Source organism: Gossypium raimondii, chromosome 11 (genome assembly GCF_025698545.1).
Source record: "Gossypium raimondii isolate GPD5lz chromosome 11, ASM2569854v1, whole genome shotgun sequence".
In the NCBI taxonomy this organism is placed as follows: domain Eukaryota; kingdom Viridiplantae; phylum Streptophyta; class Magnoliopsida; order Malvales; family Malvaceae; genus Gossypium; species Gossypium raimondii.
Window position 1 is genome coordinate 541,148 of NC_068575.1, and position 26,065 is coordinate 567,212.

Sequence of the window (26,065 nt, forward strand, 5' to 3'; positions counted from 1 at the left end):
GACGTGCCACGTATACCTCATATAGAGATACAGAAAAATATTTAACAGTAGAAATGAATTGGAATTGTTAATAAAAAGATCAATTTACTCTTTAACTTAACGTCCAGGAACTAATTTATTCACTTTTTTAATAAATGGGACAAAAAACAATCCAACTCTTAATACAAATAACTCTTATGCGTCAAAATTTGGCAATCTATCTTATACCATCAAATCTACATCATGAGCTAAAGAGATCCTTTGATGATGAAAAAAACTCTTTCAAATTACTTTTCATTAAAATAATTCAAATTCAAGTTGCTCTCCAGCAGCTTTACATTCCAAATAATTGCTCTTTGTTTTCGGGGACATCACTGCTGGAAACCCGAATTCATACAACTCAGGTAGTTCCGGTGGGACAGCACATCGTATCAAAGCCCAATTCAAACCTTCGAAAAACGGATGTTGCTTGATCTCGGCAGCTCCTTTTTCCGTTCCCAAACGATTCTCAGGCTCCTTTACCAACAAACCTCGAATGAGTTCCCTTGCTTGGACACTAACAATAGGACTCTCCGGAAATGTAAGGCTTTGTAACACGACATTAGCTAGCGTTTCATCGTTCCCTGCACCTTTAAACGGTGTCTTACCATAGAGAAGCTCGTAAAGAAAGACACCGTAAGTCCACCAATCAACGGCGGCTCCATGACCTTCTCCTTTAATGATCTCGGGAGCCAAGTACTCATGTGTTCCAACGAAGGAATTGGATCTTGCATCAGTAGGCTCGGCCACGAGTTGTGGCAATGATCTAACTTGGGAAGCATGGCTTGGTCTTACCGTCTTTGTTTTTGTAGGAGCAGGCGATAACCTAGGACTGAAGCAACGGATTTGACACGATGGTTCAATGCAAAAGGGTTCAGCGCAACCCGATCCTCCACACGAACCAGACATCCTTGCAGGATCCAAATTCGATGAGGATTTTAGAAGAGTTGGATTAACCGAGCATCTAAGTGAAAGATCAAAATCCGTGAGCATAATATGGCCGTCTTCTCGAACAAGAATGTTTTCGGGTTTCAAATCGCGGTAAATAACTCCAAGCATGTGCAAGTACTCCAAGGCGAGAAGGACCTCAGCTACATAAAACCTGCATATATATAACCGGTTCGGAAATACACCGATTTCAGATCAAATGATAAATTATCAGAACTTATCATGCTTTAGATGTTCAAACTGAATGAATGACCCCGAAACACGCAAGATAAAAGATATTTCAAACTATTAGAAGGAAATATGAACTCGACATTTCATCATCTAAGCATCTTACCTAGCTGCGGGCTCGGAAAAACATCTCCCAGGCTGCCTTTGACGAAGGACATGAAGGTCTCCACCCGGACAATACTCCATAACCAAACAAGATAAGTTATCGGAAGTGAATTGTGTATATAACGTTGGTAGAAAAGGATGATCGAGCATCCTTAATATTTCTCTCTCAGTTTGAGCCCTCGGCATTTTCTTCCTTCTTACCAAATATTCGTTGTCCATGATCTTTAACGCAAAGAAGCAGTTTGTACCAATAAGTTCAGCAAGATATATTGTCCCGATGTCCCCACAACCGAGCTTCTTTAAAAGATTGAAATGTCTCAACCCCAAGATTCCATCCTGTATCTTAACATGTCGGATGGCTTCCCATTTAACGTCCTTGGACATATGAGGTCTATTCCCACAGCTAGACCGGCTTAAATTGCTGTAATCACTAATGCTCGTGCTAGTACTATCACCAAGGCTACTCGGACTTTGGGAAAAGTCTCCCTTACCTCTCGATTTTGGGCTCTTTTTTTTAGCCCTCGGAATGGGAGGTTGGGTTTTGTTAGAATTGTTTTCAGCCAATTTCACAGGATTTGAGTTAACTTCAGCACTAACCCCGGATGCATTTGACTTCATGGAATCTTGATTAGACTCGTTACTTGAATTCTTCATAGAGCATTGACATCTCTGACAAACTAATTGACTCATAGTGGAATCCGAGCTGCTGTTAACTCCGTTGCTAGTGGTGGAAATGGATTCCGGCTTTATTTTCTTCTTGACCAAACTCTTGTTCCGGACAACCGTTTTGGCTACCCGTGGTGCATTTCTTGTCATCCTGTTTACCTTGTTGCCATTCATTGAGCTAGAAGTAGCAACAACTTGCAGCCGGACCTTTCGTCCCGACTTTGGTGTTGATGCTCGTTTTGGTAACTTTGTTGAAGCTGGCACAGTCTTTTCCGGTTCTACTGTATTATTACCAGCAGAAGTATGCTCCTCTTTCCGATGAAGCTTTGCTTTTGGTGCTTTAGTTCCAACTTTTCTCGATGCAGAAACATCAGTTCGACTCGATGTAGAAGCTTCAGTGCTAATTTCTGTCGTGGCACGAACAAACCGAGGTGAAGAATTAGTACTTTGGCTCAATGACTGCAATTTGCTTTCTTCAGGCACCAACGATATTTCAACCACGCCTTGGTTACCTTCATCTATCCGATGACCAGATCCACCGCTAGATTCAACTACAACCGAATCGAACAAACTTTTTATCCTTCCAGCTTCGGAGAACCTCGGAGAACTAGTTGACATCGATAATCTTTTCATAGCAGCCATTTCCGATGCCCTGGAAATACAAAGATCCCTTAATGCATGTTTTAATGACAACCGCTCCGAGCCACCTATTCTCGGGGAATGGGGCATCCCCATTGCAATCGGTTTCTTCAAAGCATTTTTCTTTAAAGAGCTCGAGCTTGCATCTCCTTGATACGAAACACTTAAACCTTTCGGACCTTTAAGATTGATAGACTCGAAAAGCCGATTAATATCACCTTCAAGAGAATCCTTGTATCCTAGTTTCAACACAGGTGGCTTCCGATCTTTGTCACTTAAACCTGATCCAGAATGCAATCGAGATGACCGGACAGATCGTTGTACTGGTTTCAACTCACTGCCCGCCTCAACAATTTCACAAGTACCAGTATATGAACCCATTCTAACTGCTACAAAGTACTAAATTCGCTCGCAGGATATCACCCTAGGCCTCCAAATTAATACTAATTCATTGTATCAACTGATTTCAAAGATCCGAATGCAGAGCAAATTGTGACCTTTCTCTCATTAAATCAGTTCAAAAGGCTCAAATATTCCAAGAAACCTAAACATTGTTACCATATTAGAAAACCATTAAAAACCATAAGTACATAAGGGCCAGAAAGAACAACTTGGATATACACACATACATACATATATCGGCAACAATTTTTTCAAAGAAAAATTGGTGACTTTTCTCTCATTAAATTAATTCAAGAGCTCAAATATTCCAAGAACCAGTAAGTACCATGGAGACCCCTATATTAGGAGTTAGATTGCATTTTGTCCCCTTTACTCAAAAAATATATAAATTAATCTCTATACATTAGATCAAATAGCAAATTAATCCTTTTTGTTAAAATTTTCATTCATTTCTACTCATAAAAATGTCACTTGTAACTGTTTAGTTATTTTGTCAGCCACGCCCATTTTTAAGTAAAAATAGATGAAATTCTTAACTGAAATATTAGTTTGCTCTTTAATCTAACGTCCAGGGATAATTTACACATTTTTTCAGTAGAGGGGCCAAAATGCAATCCAACTCCACACACATCCGACCGTACATCCATACATACATACATACATTGGCAACAAAATTTTCAAAGAAAATCATGCAATATCAAGGCTTACAACAAATTCCCTAAGTGGATTTGCTTAAATTTCTTAAATCTTTTAAATTTAAATTTTCACTATGATCATAAACAAACTAGTTTAAATAACTAAAAGTCACTGCTATACACTTTCCATGTATATCATCACTAATTAATAAACTATATGCTAAAATTTAAACTAAAAAACAAAAGATTACTAACAAAAATATTAAAAATGCAAAAACCAAGCTCAAATTTTACTTTTATTTTCCATTTAAAAGCAATGAATCAGAAATTCTATACATAAATGAAGCAAAATCGAAATTGCAGCTTAACACACACACACACACACACACACAAAAAAAAACACCATTTATCTTCAAATCAAAGCCCAACACTGAAAAATGGAAATACAATACTTGAAAATCAAAACGAACCCAGAACTTGATATCTCCAACATGATTAAAATCTTCTTTCATGGATCAAATCCAACTCAAAGCCAAAGAGAAAAAAGGATCTAATCCCCCCCCCCCCACAAACAACAAAAAAAAGCCAATATTTGAACCAAGAGACAGAAATGGTACCTTAAGAAAGAAGAGAGAACAGGCATTGGTGAATATATTATTGGATTTTTGGGACCAAAATGCATTAAATGTTGAAATTTACAAAAGATCAAAGGAGGAAAGTGGGTTTAAAGAATGAAAACAGAACTCAAAAATAGAATGGAAGAGAGACTAGCCAAAAAAGCATGTCGTTTCCTCTTAAGCCTTTTTCTTTTAATTATTTAATGTTGAAATTGACCCACCGTATATTAAAGTGGGTCTCACGTAGCATGGAAGGAATTGGAAAAAGGATGATATTACACATTTTATAATTATATTATTTTAAAGTATGTTGGGATATATTAAAATATACTAATTTTTAAATTAGTTTAATTATTAATTTTATTGAAAGTCGATAAATTAATTTTATTTATTTATTTGAATTTAATCCTTATATTTTATTAAAAATGATAAAACAACATTTAATCATTAAACTTAATAAATTTTTCTACGTTAGTCTTTGAATCTTTTTTTTGGCACACATCAGTCACAAAACTTCACAGGTTTTCTCAATTTGGTCATTGAATTTGAATTTTATTGAAATTTAATGACATGGCACTCTAAAATTATGTCACATCATGATCTAAAAAATTTTATAATTTCTTTATAATTTTTAATATTTTTAACATTTTAGGTTAAACATCAAAGCGATGAGATTTTGATCATCAATTTAATTGTCTGAATCAAATGTCTAGAATAACTTAATTTAAAACATATTAAAATAGCATTAATCATTAATAAGAATACACATTTGATTTAATATATATTAGTAAGTATAAAAAAATTTAAAAATAATTATTTATGTCATCAATTTTTTGCGGTTAGTGTAAAAATAATAGTGATAGTGTGATTAGACACGGTAGCGCGAGACAAAAAGAAAGCTAGACGTACCGCATTAGAGGTAAACACCCATCCAAAAGGATTCGAAATTTATATGGATTGACATGTAAGTTATCATGTCAATATTGATTAAATTTTAATAATTCGATCAATATTTTCATACTAAAGTTCAAAACTCAATATCTGGTCCAAACTAAAATGATATAAAAATAAATATTAATGACTAAATTTTTTATTATACCATTAAATATTTAATTTTAAATTTTACAGGTTCAAAATATCAATTAAACTCGTTTGAATATGATTTTGGGCTAATTTTTCATGCAATTTTATTCGATTTCAAGTAATTGTTTTAATAAAAAAATATTTATTAAAATTTAATTATAAAAAAATTTAAAAATATTCTATTATTTATTGAAATGCCCTTCAATAATTGGGGGGAGGGGGGAAATACAATGTCAGAGCTCGCTGGAGGGATTTTGGGATGCACATTTTCCTTTTGAGCACTTTCTTGATCCAACCACATAAATTTCTTATAATATATATTCAATTATTTATTATTGTATTTATAAATAAATAAATAATTTTTCTGAAATTCAAATCATTGACACACATAAGTTATTGTCGTTAAATGACAAAGCAAACAACATGCGTTATTAATAGTCAAATTTCCAAGGATTTCAATCAATTGCGTTGAAAAGGAAAAAAAAAATAATGGTAGGTTTGAATGGGCGATTGAGTGCGGTGCGGTGCATTTAGCTTATTTTTATCTCACGTTACAATATTGTTACAGTATCTAATCTCACTGCCACCGCTGTTTTTACACTAACCGCAGGTAAACTCACCACTCATCCATAGGATGAATATCAAATTTACATATGAAGTTTAGTTTAATGTGTAATTTGATATACGAATTTTGATTCTACACAATTATATACATGAAACTCGAACTGTAGTTTGTATGTAAATTTAAAATTTTGGTTTTTATTAAATTGTACACATTTAAATAAATAAATATAAACATTTATTTTCATATCGGTTTAATATAATTGTTTGTGTGTGCAATATATGAACATAGAATATTTGAACATAGAATAGAACTAATTCGATAATATTGTTAATGATTTGTGAAAACTAAACCAACTTAAACTTTCATATATAAAACTACGCAAAATCAAAGTTTATACATGACATTACACATTTTACCAAAGTTCATGGACTGATTACACCTGACTAACAGAATAACAAAATAGTTACACGTGGTGTGTCACATGTACTTCGTTTTGGTATACATAAACTGGTTTTTAATAGTAGAAATGGATAAAGCAGTTTGCTCCTTGATCTAATGATCGAAACTAATTTACCTATTTTTTAGTAGAAGAGATAAAATAGAATCTGGCAACCAATACATGGACCTCTATAGTACTTTTACCATTGTTTTTATTATAAATATTTAAATATGTGTCATTTATAATTATAATTATAATTAATTTAAATTTTTGATTGCTTCAAAAAAGGTATGCCGACCACTTATCCTTCGGCGTGGACCATGCCGGCGCATGAAGAATATAAGTAGATTTCCTTCGATTTTTGGGTTATAATATGGTCTAAGTCCCTGTATTTTTATATATTTAGGATTTAGTCCTTTTTATTTTTATGAATTTAGCCCCTTCATTTTTTGAATTAAAAAAATATAAATTCAATTGTTAACACCGTTATACTTATTCTATTAAAATCAGATCCATTAAATTATTATTTCTCTTGTTATATGATTATCAAGTAAGATTTTTTTATCAAAATGTCACGCCAAAAAATTTAACAAAAAATTATGATTATATTAACAATTGGACTTAAATTTTAAATTAAAAAAGTACATGAACTAAATTTTAAGTCGCAATACTTAGAACTACACATAGCCTCTCCCCAACCTATAAATAAGAGGATAACGCGCCTCAACACACTCGAACCCACATCCTCCTACATAAACAACAATGCCCCAAATTTATAATATATATATATATATATATATATATATATATATTCTGCAATGATGCCATGAGAGTTTTCCATATTTTGATTAATTTCTTTTTAGACATGTCATTTTAGATCTCTTTCAATTATACCAATCATTATTCATGCAAAATTAATTCTTTATTTTATTTTCTATTGTAAGTTAGTCACTTCAAGCAATAATTAAAAATTCAATAAATTTTAGCATTTGATTCACTTACCATAAATCAAATTTTAAAATATTAGGAGCAAAATTAAAATGTTGTCATAATTTTCTTTTATTTTTTGCCACTTCTTGGTGAATGGGTAATTACACTTTTAGCCCTTAATTAAATGGAATATTTGCATTCTTTTGTCTCTCTTAAGAATTAATAAATCAATCTAAACCATTGTGACACAATATTTATAAACTTTAGTCCCTTTAAAATTTTATAATTTTAACTCAACTCCAAAATAAAATTCCTGGCTTTGCCTCCGATCAAGAAAAAATGAAGTATTAATAAGCTCAGGGACCAGGTGAAAAATATTTTTCTGTAAAAAAAAAATAACAACCCTAAAGCCTATAGAAGGAGAGGGAAAAGTTTAGAAGTTTTTTTCTCTTTTGACATGCAAATTTTGAAAATCCACACACACACAAACTTCAAGGTTTATTTTTTTCCTTTTTAGTATACTAAAAGTACACTAATAGATAGATGCTTTAAAGGGAAAAAAATGTTTAAAATTAAAGGTTAAATAATGTTGTTAGTCATTGTATTTTGATAAAATCTAAGATTTAGTCCCTATAATTGAAAAGATAAAATTTAAACCTCTACTTTTTATATAAAATTCTCGATCCAACCATTAAAATCGTAAATATTTTCTATTAAAATTTTACCAATTTGTAATTTTGATTAGGTTGTCTTCATGAACATGATAAGTTGATAAGTTTGATAGAAACTACTTACAATGACAATGATTAGACTAGAATTTTTAAATTGAAAAATAGGAGGATTGAATTTTTAACTTTTAAATTTCAGGGACTAAATCTCAAATTTTATACAAATACAGGGACTAACATAATATTTAGACAAGAATAAAAATATAAAAATTATTGGACCACAAATAAAAGATGCCATTGAAAATTTTCAATAAAGTAGTAGAATCATCATTCTCACATGTTATGCTCACCTCCATAGAAAAGGATGGTTGGAGTTTGTCATTGTCTTAAAAGCCAAGGTATATAAGACTTTATTGTACAAATTTCTAATATATATATATATATATATATATATATTATTTAATTGAAAATTTTAAATTAAATTAAATTCAAGGGCCAAAAAAGGGCAGTGATTTAGTGGCAGTGGGGGGTAAAGTTGCTTTGTTACCTATTCCATTAGGAACCGCAAATTTTTTGGTCCATCACATTCATGCATTTACGATTCATGTGACGGTATTGATACTCCTGAAAGGTGTTTTATTTGCTCGCAGCTCGCGTTTGATGCCGAATAAAGCAAATCTTGGTTTTTGTTTCCCTTGTGACGGGCCTGGAAGAGGGGGGACATGTCAAGTATCCGCTTGGGATCATGTCTTCTTAGGACTATTCTGGATGTACAATTCAATTTCAGTAGTAATATTCCATTTCAGTTGGAAAATGCAGTCAGATGTTTGGGGTACTATAAGTGATCAAGGGGTGGTAATTCATATCACAGGAGGAAATTTTGCGCAGAGTTCTATTACTATTAATAGAAGGTTACGTGGTTTCTTATGGGCACAAGCATCCCAGGTAATTCAGTCTTATAGTTCTTCATTATCTACGTATGACCTTATTTTCTTAGGTGCTCATTTTGTATGAGCTTTTAGTTTAATGTTTCTAGTCTATTTTTCTTATATTTGTGTCCATGGAGTTATAGCTTTGTTTTGTTCTCAACCTTTAGACAAATTTACCTATTTTTCTTAGCCTTTACCAATGTGAAATTAAGAAAGGTTAAAATACATCGTAAGTCCCTGTATTCTTCAAATTTTGAAATTTAGTTTTTTTGCTTTTCAGATTTCAAATTTCAAGTCAAACTGTTAACGATGTTAAAATTATTTTGTTAAATTCATGTTCATTACAATATCAAATTTTTAGTTACATGGCTACCAAATTAATATATATTTTTTAATTTGAAATGTTACACTAACAAATTTAACAAAAAGTTAGAGTAGAATTTTAAAAATTTAAAAAGAGAGACTAAATTCCTAAAAATAAAAGTACATGGACCAAAATATGAATTTACGAAGAGTACAACAACTTATAGCATATTTTAACCATATAAAATTACATTTGAAATGTACCAAATAAAAATATTTAATGCCATTTAAGATCTTTAAATTACATAAACATACTAGTTTTGGGTGAAATTTTGTTTGAGACAAAAAACATATTTGTTTGTAAATTTTCAATTATGGATTGAATTTCGGAAAACTCTTTCCGAGAAAAAGAAATGAGTTTATATGCTTTCGGGTCCCTATAAAACGAAGATAATTTAAAGGACGACCAGTGGCAGATTTTGTTATTTTAGGGGAGTTTAACTAAATTTTTTAAAATTTGTTAGGAATTTAATGAGAATTTTTCAAAACTATTGGTAAGTTTAATTAAAAGTTCTAAAAAGATTGGAGGTTTGCTGAGAATTAAAAAATGAAGGGTCTAATTAAAATTTGTAAAAATTAAAAGACTTGATGAGAATTTTCACATTTTTGAGAGCTAGTCTAATAAGAAATTTATTATTTTCTTTTAAATAATCGATCTAATTTGGAGATGAATTGGGTTCTATTTATTTTATATAAATTGGGTGAATTACATTAGTAGTCATTCAACTAATAATAATTTTTATCACTCAACAATTTAATTGTGTTTTTTTTGTTATTAGTTGGCTACCGATTGTAGCTTTTAAAATTGACATATTAGCAACTTTAACCATCAACATTTATAAATTATATCACTTTTGTCTCAATTCTAAAAAATAAGTCAATAAAATTACATTATATGTATTTTCTAGTTTATAAACCAAAATAAATTTAACTGTGAAGTTTAGTTATCACAATGAATAAAAAGTACATATATCAAAATGGACCTAATTGATATATTTAGGATAAAAATTACATTACCCTTAAATTTAGTGATAATTTTTTAAAAAATTCACATTGAATAATTTATTTATTTTAATTTTTTTTTATAAATGGGTTGAGAAAATAGAAGAAAGAAAATATCTTAAGGAATCAAAACAATAATAATGAGGGGAAGCAAATGCAATTGTATGCCAAAAAAGAACAAGACAAAAAAGCAGTGTCAGCAGGTGGGGCCATGCCCATGACGCCTACTGACTGATGTTACACTGTACTATATATCAGTACAAAATTTTATATAAATTGATGCTGACATAGAAATGACTAAAAATTACAAACCATCAATTTTTTTTAATGAAAATTTTCAAATTAAGTATTAATATATTATTTAACAGTTTAATTTTAATATTTAATTTAATAAATTTAATGTTTAATCTAATATCTACATGGAATGATATTGTATGACTCAATAATTTTTTAATATATTGTTCTATAAAAAAAAGTATGTACTTAATTGAGATAAAATTCAAGTGTTAAATTAAATATTAAAGAAAAATAAAATTGTAAAAAATAAAAAATAAATTATACGATATGTAAATGTTAAGTGTTAACTTTTTTACTATTAAGTTTAAATTGATAAAATTTGAGAGTTAAAGTCGTTGTTATACTAATTTTAAAAGCTGCCACTATTAACTTGTTGGTGAAAAAATAGAATTAAATAGTTAAATGATAATTTTATAATTTTTATAATTAAGTGACTATAAAATTATTAATAATTCAGTATTTAGCATTTAATTTCTTGATTCAAGAAGAGGCAGAAATTTATTATTTATTTTATATTTAAATCCAAGTTGCGGCCAATAGAATTTGACAGCTGTTACTCTCTAGTAACATGACGCGTGGCCATATAATAGCTACTGTACTATGCTACTGATCCTGAAAATTTTCAGACAATATTAGATTTCACAGCTGTCACTCTCCTATTATTACAAGATATAGAAACTGTCTCCTGTTGAATTTTACATATTTAAAGCTTTAAATTTTTTTAATATTAAATATTTTTTTAATATTAAATATTATTATTTTATGAATGCCATACTAATTCAAACTAAAGAATCAGCCCCCGTTTTTTTTGCTAATTAATTCTTGGCTCGGGCATTAAATGCTAATTCCAATTTGACATGGCACATATTTAGCAATATTGTTTAAGTTACCGAGAATCAACTAAGGTATTAGTCTGAAGAGAGGGATTAGATCGATTGATCTTTGAATTATTTAGAATTGGTTAAATCCCGTTAAAAGCTCAAATTGAATAAAAATGATAATTTACTTAATGAAACCAGATAAATTGGTCGAATCGATAATAAGTGATCTGATTAATTCCACATTGTTCTAGTTTCGAAAAACTTGACATTCACATGTGGATAAGATTTTGGATAGTTTGGATTCAATGTATTAAAAAACATAGTGCCATTAAAATTTAATAGTATTTGTTTTTAACAATTAATGTCTGACATGTGCAAGCGATAGCCACACATATGTTTAAAATTTGATTCATGTGTTTTAAATATGTTTCGTACTAGGTTCGAGTTAACATTTTGGGTGTGCTTGATTGGGTAAAAAATAGAGAGATGAGAGGAGGGAGTGAAAAGAAAATAAATTAGAATGTGCTTGGTTGGGAATAGGGGCAACTCCATAAATTATTTTAGGGGGCCGGAATTGAATTATAAATTTTTGAAAAGTCAAAATATAATTTTATCATGTATTAACTTATAATTTCATTATTTTCTGAAGGGACTCAATAGATTTTTCTTTCATTTTGGGGGAGGGGGCAAGGTCCCTCCTGTCCCCTTTAAATGCACCATTGGTTAGGAAGAAAAGTGAGGAAAAAAATAGAAGGTTTGATCATTTTTCATTCTAATGTATAAAAATTAATCTTTTCAAATTAGAATGATGAGAAGAGAGAAAAGTGTTTGTTAATTCAAATTATACAATTTTCAATTACTTTATTTTATTTTCTTTCACTTTTCAACTCTACCCAGCAATGAAGGGAAATAAAATTATTTTTGCTTTCTATTTTTCCATAAATCCTATCAAGCACACTTACAGAAAGAAAATTTATGTTTTTCATCCTTCAAGTTTTCCACCCTTCAATTTTCCATCATCCTAATTTTTTTTTCCTTTGTACCAAGCAAATCCTTAATGCTCGACTAGACAATTAAGCTTATGGAAAGACCTATTTGATACAATACTAAAACTTTAAGGACTTCTTTAAAACGTTCTAAAAATCAGAGACCAATTTAAAACCTGAACCATAGCTTGGGGACATGTAGTGTAATTAACTCAAAAATTTCAGGAATATTTACAATATTTTTTCGTAATATTTCATAAGTAACAGCAAACCCAATTTTAAAATTGGGCTTAAAATCAATGACCTAGTCCAATTCACCATCAGCCCACCATTAATGGCGGAAAAGCATTTCGAGTATTTGATGAATCCTCTCGCGGTGGTGGCGCTAATGTAAGTTCACTCGATCGCTTCCAAAATTTTATTATTTTTCTTGAATTTGTTTCGTGTTTTACGTTGTTTATCGATGCCTTTGTCGCTGATCTAAGCTCCCTTGATCACTTTTTCGCTAATCAATTCCATTTTTAATTTTTTTTTCTTGTATTTGTTTTTGAGTTTACGTTGTTTATCGATGCCTTTGTCGCTGCTCTAAGGTCCATTGATCGCCTTTTGCTCATCGATTCCATTTTTTTTTTTGAATTTGTTTTGAGTTTAGATGTCTTTGCTTTAATATGTGCTTAGATTTCTTGGTGAAATTACAATTTCTGTATTTCGCAATCAAACCAATTGAATCGCCATGGCTTCCCGCCTTTTTTCCCTCGCAAAATCCTTCTTAAACCCTAAATTCCCAAATCCACGCTCCTTCTCCACCTCTTTTCTCATAACCAAAACCCCCAAGAAACATAAACCCAAACGCCCCAAACCCGATTCTCCCCGCACCAGATCCGTCACACCCGACTCCAACAAAATCCCCCATTTCGAATCCCTCCTCGCCCGTGATGCCAAGTACCGATTCCTCACCAAAACCAAAGATTTCCTATCCAAACAACCCGAACAGATCCTCCGCCTCGACGACGCCGGAAAACTCTACCGGGAACTCGGATTCCCCCGCGGCCGTAAAGTCACCAAATTCATTTCCCGCTACCCGCTGCTCTTCACCTCTTACCGTCACTCCGACAATAAAATCTGGCTCGGGTTTACTGATTTTATGGACCAATTACTCCTCGAAGAGAGATCAATCATGGAAGCCATGATAGAAGATCGAGTCACGAGAATCCGTAAATTATTAATGATGTCGAAGAATAAACGGATTCCATTAAGCAAAATTTATCATAAACGGCTTATATTTGGAATTCCTGAGGATTTCAGGGACAAAATCGGGAAATACCCTGATTATTTTCGTCTCGTGGTTGAAGATGATGGGAAACATATCCTTGAGTTAGTAAATTGGGATCCAAGTTTAGCTGTTAGTGCATTGGAGAAGGAGTTTTTAGTGAATGAAGATAAGGTTAAGAAAGCTTTCAAGTTTCCGGTTAAGTATGGTAAAGATTTAGGATTGGAGGAAAATGATGTGAAGAAGCTTAACTTGCTAAACACGTTACCATTAGTTTCGCCTTATTCTGACGGGTGGAAGTTGGACTCGTGGAGTTTGGAAGCGGAAAAATATAGGGTTGGAATTATACATGAGTTTTTGAGCTTGACTTTGGAGAAAAGAGCTTTGATACATCATATTGTGGAGTTCAAGGAGGAGTTTAGTTTGACTAGGCAAACTTATGAGATGCTCAAGAGACAACCTTGGACGTTTTATTTGGCCGGGACGGAGATGAATTGGGCGGTGTTTTTGAAGGATGGGTATGATGAGAATGGTAACTTAATTGACAAGGATCCACTGTTGGTTTTCAATGAAAAACTTTATAAGTTTGCTCAAATGCAAGAAGAAGAAGAAGAAGAAGAGATTTCTGGATTTAGGGAGAAATTACGAGGGGATTGACATTTTTTAGTGGTTAACCTTGTGGACGCTTGTGTATATTAAAACGAATCTTCAACCTTGTCTGCTTAGCAAAACTGCAAAACCCTTAATTTATGTATGTAGATTTAATGAATCACATTACTCTGTTTCATTAAATGTGTATTTTTACAGGTATTGTCTATCAGTAAATGTGACTGGATTTGTACATGTGGGGTTTCAAGCCTATACTCTAGCTTACCGTCTCGTCACAAAAAAACATGTCATCAGTCCTCCATGGATCAGGCAAGGTATTAGCCACTTTAGCTCCATTCTTAGTCGTTATTCACCCCTGGCATTTTTGTTTTTCTGGAGACATGTGTTAAGTGGTATACAAGTTAATTCCTAGAACTCTCCTTTTGTGATCACAATACAATTGGAACTCCATTTTCGTCTTTGTTTGCATTGTTCTATCTATATCAGTAAATCACTATCTTCAGCCATGGCCTCGTTAATTAGATTTCCCATTTTTTTGTGATCACGGCCCTTGCATTCTCCCCTAGATTTGCCTATTGCCATGTTGTCGAGTATCGGTTTGTCACCATAAGCAACAATGTTAATTAGATTTCCCATTTTTTGTGATAGGTTGAGTTCATTTCACATGCCTTCGCATCCAATATGCTTGTGAAATTGAGCAATATGCATGGATTCAAGTGTTTACAATATATATAGGTTAAATTCTGCTATTAATTTTTGTACTTTGTGAAAGTTTTGGATTTAGTCCCTGTACTTAAATTTAATCAAATTTTAGTCTTGACCCAAACAATAGCATTTAAATTTTTTGGTTAAATTCAATTACTAGTCTTGTACTATGCGTACAATTATATACTTAGTTCGTATTTTTCAATTGGATCATTTCAAATCCCTATATTGTAAAAATTTTGAAATTTCAGTCTTGACGCAAATGATAGTCGTTAACGCATTAACTAAGTTTTAGTGAGTAGTATGTGAAAATAACAAGCTGATGTGACATTAAATTTTGGAAATAGCAGAACTTAAGGAGTTTAATAGTTCTTGTTCGATGAGGACTGAAATTTAAGAATTTGAAAAGTATAAAGACTAAAAATGATCAAATTAAAGTATGGGGATTAAATCCCTAACTTTTGCGAATCACAGGGACTAATAGCAGAATTTAACCATGTATATATACATGGCCTGTTTGAATCACAAAATGTCCAAGTGAAACACATACAAATGCATGTAAGCAAAACACAAAAGAGAATTGCTTGCTTCTTTGGTTCATACTGCTGATGCTAGCCTATCCTTTTTGCTTTCCGCATCATCTGCTTCGGCCACCCGAGTTGATGAGTGGCCAATCTAGTTGGTGTAAAGATGAATTCATTGAAATGGTTAGTGCCTTAGTTATAAATAGCCTATTCTCATTCTCACCTTGTACAATTGTTTTATTTTAATAGTCAATTGTGCTTGTTTGAATCTTTATTTTGTTCGAAATACATCTGAACTCTAATAATATAAGTTTTGACTCTTCTTAGCGTGTATGATGTTCATAAGTGGGCTGATATCTAAAATTTAATTTTAACATAGTTGACAATAATAATACTATTTTTGTTTTACTTTACTTTTTATTTATTGTTTTATATTTAAAAAAAAGAACATATTTTTTATTTAATTTATGACCAGATTCTTAATTGTATATATCTTAATTAGGAGTTGATAACATATTAGCGTATATATATTAACTCCATATTTTTTATTTTTATGAGATTTTATAACATGTATTTTATTTAATTTTATAAAAATTAATGTAATATAAAAAATTATTTAATATTTCGGGATAGGTTAGATAGAACTTGAGAAATTTTCTTTTCTCGACCTGTTTGGGTCAAGCAACCCAACCTCATTGTCATCTCTAACTAGGACCATGATGCGTGGCCTAATGGTTTCCATATTGTCTGGGCCCAAGACAACCTAAAATATGCATTTTAAATTTTATTTTTACTATTAATTGGATGGAGCTCAAATCCAATAATACCTTATTCAAGGCCCAAGCTTATTATAGATTTACTCAACAAAATGGACCGTCTAAAGAGCAATAATATTTCAAGGCTAGGCTTTAGGCGTAATATTTTATATATTTCAAAGATCATATTAAGAACCATTAAGGTTGGATTTGAATGCATAACCAAAAAAAAAAATATGGTTATCTTGGATTTCATCTGTTTGGATTGATTAGATTCATTGGTTTTATTTTTTTAAATATTTTTATAGGTTCTTTTAAAGTTATTAATTTGTTTTATATTTTATATAGAAATTGTAAAAATAATTAAATTAAGTTAAAATAAAATCTAGTTTGGTTCAAATTACATAATAATGGGTTTTATTGTCTTGTGAACCTACAATTTTATCCATCTGAATAAATTTAAATAATACTCTAATCAAATTAAATTAAATTAAAATCGAGTTGAATACTATAATTCCAATAGATTTTAATTTCCTCGATTTTCTTCTTAACCTTAGAGGCCAGAGGATAAAGGGCACCACTTAGTAAATGGAGAAAATTGCTATTCTAGCTCTTATAAGAAAATTATAGTTTTGACCTTTCATATACATTAATAATTCAATTCACTCCTCAAAATCTTATCATTTCATATTAATTACTTAATATATAAATTAATTAAATTGAGATGGCTATAAAGGAGATGGTTGGTTGCTAGTGGTAGGTTTTCATATATCATAAATGATTGACTGATTGAGAAAGGCATTAAGTTTATTACTGAAGAGAGCTGACAGAGTCTAGCTTTTATTTATTTATTTCAAGCAATTGATTTTCATTTTGTGATAAAAAAAAGTGGGACACTTGCATATGGTTCCATTGTGCCCTACAAGGCATTTTAATTTATGACTAATTATGCCAACTCTTGTTGATGAATGATGACAAAATACTTCTATGGACAATACTCTTCCAAATGGTACCATTGCACCAAACAATTTATTTGGTGTTATATAAATTTTGAAACATTCATTTATTAGCTATATTTATAGCTATTGTGACTTTCATTATATAATAGTGGACCCTAAAATGAAAAAAGATGACCACCACTATTTCATATAAATGTTTTTTTTATATTCTATTATTATTTCATATGATTATAATTTACAGGAGCCTTTTTTTATAAACCTAATGGTTTGTTTATTTATAGTATTTTTTGTGAAACTGAAAAATTATATAGGTGACATAAATTATTAAATTGTTGCTTTAAAATCTTGAAAATTATATTTTTAATGTGAATTTTAATTAGAAGGTTATGTTGAGGTAATAATGTGACAATTAAAAAAAAAAAAAAGGTTGAAAGGTATCGGAGTTTTATCTCCGGTGTACCCTTGGATGCTTAATTTGGTGTGGTTATAATCAATAGGGAGTATAAAGTGAGGGTTTGGAATAAAAGGGGTCACATACTTTATTAGTTGTGTGCATGAGGTTTTATATGGTAAAAATATTATAGAGGCTCATGTTTTAGGATTTAGATTGTATTTTGTCTTTTTTTACTAAAAAATATGAGTAAATTAGTCTTTATATGTTAGATCAAAGAGCAAATCGGTCATTTTTAGTACAAATTTCATCCATTTCTACTATTAAAAACTGGTGTTGTTGATAGAATAATAAGACAGTTTACACGTGACGTGCTACGTACACCACATTTTGAAGTAAAAAAGACCAATTTTTAACAGTAGAACTTGATGGAATTTTTAACAAAAGGACTAATTTACTATTTAATCTAATGAACAATAACTAATTTTTCATTTTTTGAGTAAAGAAGGCAAAATGTAATTCAATTCCTAGCACAAAGACCTTCATAATACTTTTACCAATTTAATAGACTTTTTGCTCTTACTCGGGGTTGCTTAAATTGGTGTCTTAGATTTAACAATTTTGCGCATAAACTTTTGTTTCCTTATTCATTTTGTGCTAATTGCTTGAGCTAATGAAGAAACTTGTAGAAGTTTCAAGAATATAGGAGAGGGAGAGGGTGCTTTGTGAAATCGCATTTGATCTCTCTAACAGAAAGTCGAGACCTAATCATTATGTGTATAGGTCACTAACTTTCGGTGAGTTTCTATTATCTTGACTAGCTTGATCATTAATCTAAATTATTTATATTTATTTGAGTCTAGACCTATATTTGTTTCTTACAATATATTTAAACATATTATACAAGTTGTATGACATTTGTTTTGTTATTTATATTTATTAAATGTGTAGCATTTTCATGTAATGGATAAAATAATTAGATGACTAATTTATCATATACATACATGTGGTACTTGTGTATGCTATACATGTGAAAAAGCTGTTGAAATAGCACAATAGGCTTTGTAATTATCCCTACCCAATTACTACACAATATTGGAATTACATACATAAAATTTTTCATATATATATAAGAAGAATGATATGAATAATACAGAACGAAGTCATAAATTTTGTTCAGAGAAACGAGATAAAGATTATAAAATTGAGAGATAAAGCTAAAAAAATTTGTGTTAAAAATGTTTAAATTAAATTATTAATCTTTCAGAAGAACTAAAACAGAAATACATATAAAATGTATGTATGTCGTAGTTTCTATAGCCATTGAAGAATAAAAAAGCAGCCATGCACCATGAGCAGCACGATGCAGTAATTTAAGCTCGAGGGTTTTATTATTGCATTAAGTCGTGGACCAATTAATTAAAAAAGTTATGATAAATAAAATATACTGTCTCGAAAATAATAAAATATTATATTTAAATGAAAAAGAGACAAAATTAAAGTGCTGGAAGCTTTCCTTAGCTTAGGTAGGCAAAATATTGTACAACTTGTTGAAATATCAACCATTAATTAATTGTATACATACTTTGTCTTTTACTCTTGTAGAAATTATATTTTTTTCAAAAAAATAAATTTATAATATTGAGTGTTTAAAAATCCTAATTATCCTTCCTCAAAATTTTAATTTATACTTTAAAAATTATGAAAAAAAGTTGTTGTCAATGAAGCCGAAAAACAACTTAACTTTACATAATGTTTGGTTGGAACCGATAAAAACGAAAATGATAAATAAAAAAATTTATAAATATAAACATGTTATTAAGAGTGCTAAGTAAGAAAAATTGAAAATCGATAAGAATCGATGTTTGTGAATGGATTATAGAATACATGTTAAAAATTATGATTATCCAAATCGAATTAAATTTTATTTTTATTTAATTTATAATAGTTCATTTTAATTTTTATGAATATTTCATATCTAAAATAATAAAAATATTATATAAAAATATTTTTGAAAAATATTATATAAAAAGTATTGATTATTTTTAATAAATATTTATGAAAATGATTCAAACTTTATTAAATAATGTCCAAAATTCATAAAACAAAAGTGATTTTATCGAAACAAATAAAATTTTATAATAAAAATGATATGAAAAATCAAAGAAAATCAAAATATAATTCGAAAATAGAAAATTCAAACTAAACAAAATCCAACTCACCCTTGATATTAAGAATCTTAATTTTCTTTTTAATATTATAATAATACAATTTTTACTAGAATTTTTATAAACTAATCACGTGACTTAATTATTTTTAATAAGTACTAAATATTGTATATATCAAAGTAAATATAGGAAATTAAAGTTTATTGGATAATTATTGTAGATAATTGTTATTAGAGCTATGAAGATAAGATTAATGTGTTGGTCAATGGAACTTATTCATTTGAGGTTGACTTGGTCAATGCAATAATTTCTAAAAACCCTCACATGCAAATATACTTTTTAAGTCCATGGGCTCCACGCACGTTTGGAATTTAGTCTCTTACTCTCGTTTTAATAATTTCTTTTTGAACAATCTTATTATAGATTATGATTAGATCTGCTCTTTTTGACATAATGTCTAAAATTACTCATAGCCCCTCTCCAACCCATAAATAGGAGGATAATGCGCTTCAGCGCACTCGAAGCCACACCCTCCTGTATTGGCAACAATGCTTATACTAATCGAGCAAAGACTCAACCGGATTCATTTCAAGAAATTTAGTTGCTTTATTTTTCAAATTAAAAAATGTAAGTCCAATTGTTAACACTGTTGAAATTATTTCGTTAACTTTAGGCTCATTGTAACACCAAAATTTTGGTTACATAACTATCGAGTAAGCTTTTTTATTATTATTTCAAAATGTCACACCAATAAATTTATTAACAAAAATTAAGAGCGTTAAGAAGTAGACTTAAATTTTAAAATTTAAAACTAAAAAAATTAAATTCTTAATTTATGAAGATTACAAAGGCTAATAGCCTATTTTAACCTTTAATTTTTTTAAATAAATCCACTTATTTTATTTTTAAAAAATCACCCAAGTGATTCAAATATAAATTCTATTCATACTAACACTATGATTGCGATATAATAAATAAATGAAAACCATTTTTGGTACAATAATTAGATTGAGAAAAATAAATAAATCAAAGATATCCCGAAAATGATTAAAAATAGTTTTTAATTAGTGCTAGCTTAATTTTTTTACTTAATCATAACAAAAAATTATTAGTAATAATTAATTTAAGTGTAGGTAAATGTAGTTGAAATCAGTATTGAATTGATCGATTAAATTGATTTAATCGAAATCGTTAATATATCAATTGCATAAATAGATTGGATCAACAGTTGAATTGGTAAAATTAGCTTTTGGCTTTTAACTTTTAATTTTTAAAATAATTTTTATGATTTGTAATTTTTGTTTAATTATTGTTGAACCGAGAGTGGGGCGAATCCAAGATTGTTTTAATGAGGTTTAAGCGTAATTTTATATTGTATTAACTTATAATTTCATCACTTTTGAAAGCACTAAATAAAAATCTTTTCAAGAGCAAAGTGTAATTTTACCGCATGATAACTTTTAATTCTATCATTTATTAGTGCATTAAAAGATTTTTTTTTTCCATTTAACAGGAGCCAAGGCCCTTGGCTACCATCCTCTAGTTTCACTTATGTCGGTTATCCAATCAATTCTCGATTCAACAGTAATTAATTTTATTAATTTAAAATTTTAATAATCAATTTGATGATTGGATTGGTCATATTATCATTTTCAATCTGATCGGTTCGATAATAATTAAATAAATCATTAAACATAAAAATTAAAAAATATATTAAAAAATAAAATCAGTTCAACTGGCGAATTTTAGTTTTTAATCGATATTGAATGATTCGCTTAAAAATCAATTCAATTTTTATGTTCAAACTAATATAATAATCAATTCTCGATCTAACTAATCAATCGGATTAAACTAACACTATAAGTGATGACAACATCAAATTTTGTTAATCTAAATAAACAGCTAATCCAAATTATTTTTTATTCAAAGTTGTTAAGATAAGATAATGACAAGAATTTTAGTTGGATTTCTTAAAATAATTTTTAATTAAAGTCCACTGGTTGATGGCACATTTGTAATAACAAACTCCAACGGGGTTAATTAATAGCTAAACCACATCACGTCGTATGAAAAAAAGGAAAAATTAAATTTAAATAAAAATCGTATATTTTATGCCATAATTTAAATATTTTACATATATTTACATAAATTTTAATAAATTAATTTTGGATGTGTATCTATTTTAGAGTCAATATTTGAGATCCGTAATTATCTGATTTTTGCTAAAAATATCATCTCGAAAGTTGACTGGCTAAAGTCTTACTAACTCAAAAGTGGACTTGGACTTTGAATGGCTATAGTCTTTCTTCATTATAATTAATTAAGGATTAATATAATATTTAGTACTTGAATTTGGTTTTAATACTCAATTTGATACTTGAGTTTTTTTGTCCTAATTTAATGTAATGTTTAAGATGAGATCTTATTATGGTGGAATTCTTTTTAAATTAACGACTCTGGTTAAAAAATAAAAATCAGAAGACTGTAGCCGATTGTTCAAGTCACGTCAGAAACTAGAAATTTGTACTAGTGACCTGAAACCTGTTAAATAAGTTATACAAAACGTTGTTTTTTTTTTTTAGAAATCAATTTTTTCCCTTCTTTAGTGTTGAAACTGGTCAAATTAGTCGAAAGGTAAACTTATATTTCTCAATGCAAGTCCTACATGGCATGATCAATTGTGGGTTGATGTTTTTTCTCCAATTTTTCCAATCATTGATTTAAAAGTATCTCATTGGATTTCATTATAATGGGATCTTTAAATAGATGCCACTCAATTTAATACCTAATATTGACTTTAATTTTCACTTCGATACCTGAGGTTTTTTTTATCTCAATTAAGTACCTATATTTTTTATAAGAGCTTACATATCAAATATTCTCTGGACCACATGATAACATTTGATGTGGGTACCAAATTGAATATTGAAGTCAAACTTAAATACTAAAGATTATATTAACCCATAATTAAAATAAAACTTCTTAATCTTTCCAACGCTAAATCCAGCTTTGCTGACACTTTGGAAACACAACGCTTGTCAGTTGCAATATTCGCGCGTGATAGACACGCGCAACAGAGGCAAGGAAAGTTCAAGGTAAATACGAAATTGACCTACCAACCACCTCCTGTATTTTCATTTGTTGGTATTTAATTTTTATTTAATTTATTACATTTTTTTCAACATATTATTTAAGTTATATTATAATTATTTTTGTCGAGGGAGATTCAGCTTCTTCTAAAAGAAGATAGAGAAGTGTCATTTTTTAAAGAGCCGATGGATCATTTAACATTCTTAATATTAAGCCCGAAAAATTTATACTCGATTTTATTTTTGAATTTTATTTTTCAATTCTACGAAGAGCCCAAAATAGAAATAGATTTAGAGAGTGAAAGCAGATTTCCTTGGTGAGTGAAAGCGAAGGGAGGTAAGCAAAGCCATGTCCCCACTTGGCTAAATGGGAGAATTCCTTTTATGCCCTTCCAAAATCAAATTTAAGGTTTTTTAACCTTTTATTAAAAGGGAAAAATTGTATTTTTTTTTGTCCCTAAACGAAATTCTTGAGCTTCACCCATGAGGAAGGTGATGTCGCTCTATAAATCTACCACTATCTTAAGTTATTGGTAAAACCACTTCGTGAAGCTGCTCTGCCTTTCAATAAAGTTGAAAGACAAAACTCAAAATAAAATCAAATACAAACACCTTAATTCCAATACCAATCTTGTTAAAGGGTCAACCGACGTTCCAATATTCAGCACTTAACAGACTTCTCCCAAAACGAGTTGAATGTTATCTCAACCATTTTCTAATTATCATTTCATTTTAGTCCATTCTTTTCACACTCATGGGCGGCGAGTCCGTTTCTAATTGCGTCTTTCTATGGTGTTGACTGTTGACTTGGTAAGTCACAATTAAAGCAAATTAAAAGCACTCTGACTACACGGGGGCCACAAATTTAATTAAAAATAATAATTTCGTCCTTAAATTCTCATATTTAATTAATTCTTTGAAGTTTTTAATAAATAATTTTTTTAATAATTATTAATTTAATTTATATTTATTAGCAATGAAATTTAAAATAAAAATTGAGACTCGTGCTATTTTTATTAATTTATAGGATTTAAAAATTATATTATATAAATATTTCTTTGTATTTTTAAATTAATAATATAATTTTATTTGTCGCGATTACAAAATTATATAAATAATATAAAAATTATATTATATAAATTAATAATATAAATATTTCTTTGTATTTTTAAATTAATAATATAATTTTATTTGTCGTGATTACAAAAAATAAAGTGCACATGATAATACCAACAATAACTAAATACGGAAGTAATTTGACTAAACAGAGATCTCAACATCTCATCGTTTAATTTAGGATTAATTGAAAAATTGATCCCTCAAATTATACTATTTTTTTCATTTAGGTACCTAAGTTTCTTTTGTTCAAAATATTGAACCTAAATTGTTGATTTTGTCTAATTTTACCCCAAAAATGTATGGTATCCTATAAAAATATGCCATGTGTCTCACTTTTATTGGCTAGTATACAACTTTCAACCAAAAACCTTTAGGTATGTAGGAAAGGGTTATAGTTTAAGGACTAATTTTGCATCTAAGCCTTTAATTTAAGCATTTTGTGCAATTTAAGTTCACTTTCTAAAAAATCATGACAAGGAATTTGATGCCTTTTAAGTAAGATATCGGGTTTAAATTATGTGGATGGAAAAAAACAATGCTAATAGAGCTTCTTGTCACGTTTAGAAATTCGATCTAGCTCGACTTTAAATTTAACTAAGATTCAATGTGACTATCAAAGAGGATTTCATATAAAATATAAGAAATAAATTCAAATACGACATAGAAAAATGTAAAAGTTGAATAATATTTGTTGTTGTTGTTGAGATCAATTCATTTTTTAATTTATATTTTTCAGTTTTTATTTATTTTAATTTATTTTGTGCAAAAAAAGGGGCATAGATGTAAATTAATTTCCAAATATGTATGTTGGTCTACTCCCCATGTAGAAAGCCATTTAAGACCTTGCGATTTTTGTTGATTGAGAATTCGAGTATATTAATGTACATTATCCTCTTATTTATGGGTTAGGAAGAGACTGTGTGTAATTCTAAACACTGTATCAAAAAGAACATAGATCAAAACCTATAATGAAATTATTTAAAAAAAAAACTTAAAAAAATCTCACAATTTCAAAATTTGGTACCTTTGAATTCAATGTTTGACTTACTATCAATGGTCATTTAAAAAACATTAAAACCATGTCGTCAAAATCATATTATAAATTTAAAATACATAAATATTATTAATATAATTTATTATAATGATTTGCTTGGAATTTTGCATCTGTTATTATTTAACACTTGAATTATGTTCAATTAAAACCTTAAATGTGATCTGGATTTGAGTCGTGCTAATTACGTTACTGTTGAAACTTTACCCTCCTATTGTAATTCATCAAAAAAAATTGTTCGATTAATATCAAGTGCATGAACCAAGCATAAAATGGAAAGTGTGTGTATGGTGCAAACATGTGTTCAATGTGGGATCTATAAGTCAAAACCCATATCTGGGAAAATTTTGACAGAAGCACTATGTAAAGCTCAAGTTTGTATAGGTTTAAAAAAAATTTTAAATTTAGAAAATAAAATAAATTAAGACTTTTTAATGGTTTATGTTATAACAAAATACATGTATTTATCTTATATTGGGTAAAGGGTTATATATTTTTTAAGATGCAATTATGTACATCAGCTGATAAAAGTATTATGGAGGTTACTGTATTAAAAGCCAGATTGTATTTTGTTCCCTTTAATTAAAAATAAGTAAATTAGTCTCTGTACATTAGATCAAATAGCAAGCTAGTCCTTTATGTTAAAAATTTCATCCATTTTTACTATTAAAAACTAGCGTAGCTGAAGAAATAACCAAATAGTTACATTTGTACATTATGTTGATGTACAAGGACCATCTTTTAACAGTAGAGATGAATGTAATTTTTAAAATGAGTTAATGATCAATTTACTCTTTAATTAAACGTAGAACTAGGGAGGGCAAAAAATGCAATCAAACTCTTAGATCAACGGCCTCCATAGTACTTTTACCTGCGTTAGATTGAAAATAATAATAATAAAAATAAAAATTTGAATAGAACTCGTATATAATGAGACTTAAACCAATTAAATACATTTAGAGAGAGAGAGAGAGAGAGAAAGAGAACTAGAGGTGTGTAAGGTCCAAGTGACCCGTTCAACCCGACTTTTTTTGGACCGGTTAAATATTTTTATATTTTACGATCTAATTTAATTGTTTTAATT

The 26,065-nt window shown here is 29.4% G+C and overlaps 2 protein-coding genes and 1 long non-coding RNA gene across 4 annotated transcripts; 2 read left to right on the forward strand and 1 right to left on the reverse strand.

The window, feature by feature from the left end:
- Positions 1-239: 239 nt before the first annotated feature.
- Positions 240-4,425, reverse strand: LOC105761776 (serine/threonine-protein kinase D6PKL1). 2 transcript variants are annotated; one of them, XM_012579695.2, is made up of 3 exons: positions 4,259-4,425; positions 1,301-3,148; positions 240-1,120 (listed from the first exon to the last, which is right to left on the reverse strand). In XM_012579695.2, the coding sequence occupies exons 2-3, from the start codon at positions 2,983-2,985 to the stop codon at positions 277-279; spliced, it is 2,529 nt and encodes an 842-aa protein (XP_012435149.1). In that variant the 5' UTR covers positions 2,986-3,148; positions 4,259-4,425; the 3' UTR covers positions 240-276. The 2 variants fall into 2 exon arrangements, with proteins under 2 accessions (XP_012435149.1, XP_012435150.1); XM_012579696.2 differs by lacking the exon at positions 4,259-4,425 and adding an exon at positions 4,112-4,249.
- An 8,182-nt stretch (positions 4,426-12,607) lies between these two features.
- On the forward strand, positions 12,608-15,794 carry LOC105761778 (uncharacterized). Its single transcript, XR_008190658.1, has 3 exons — positions 12,608-12,731; positions 14,419-14,534; positions 14,869-15,794. It is a non-coding gene; the product is annotated as an uncharacterized LOC105761778 (long non-coding RNA).
- On the forward strand, positions 12,786-14,454 carry LOC105761777 (protein WHAT'S THIS FACTOR 1 homolog, chloroplastic). The gene has a single exon (XM_012579697.2). The coding sequence runs from the start codon at positions 13,075-13,077 to the stop codon at positions 14,266-14,268; it is 1,194 nt and encodes a 397-aa protein (XP_012435151.1). The 5' UTR covers positions 12,786-13,074; the 3' UTR covers positions 14,269-14,454.
- Positions 15,795-26,065: the final 10,271 nt, after the last annotated feature.

What these genes read in the sequence shown, in the direction of transcription:
- LOC105761776 (XM_012579695.2), bottom strand. Translation starts at nt 2,985, where the DNA reads ATGGGTTCATATACTGGTACTTGTGAAATTGTTGAGGCGGGCAGTGAG. An exon ending in TTTTCCGAGCCCGCAGCTAG is followed by an intron (nt 1,121 to 1,300) that starts GTAAGATGCTTA and finishes ATATATATGCAG; the next exon opens with GTTTTATGTAGCTGAGGTCC.
- LOC105761777 (XM_012579697.2), top strand. Translation starts at nt 13,075, where the DNA reads ATGGCTTCCCGCCTTTTTTCCCTCGCAAAATCCTTCTTAAACCCTAAA.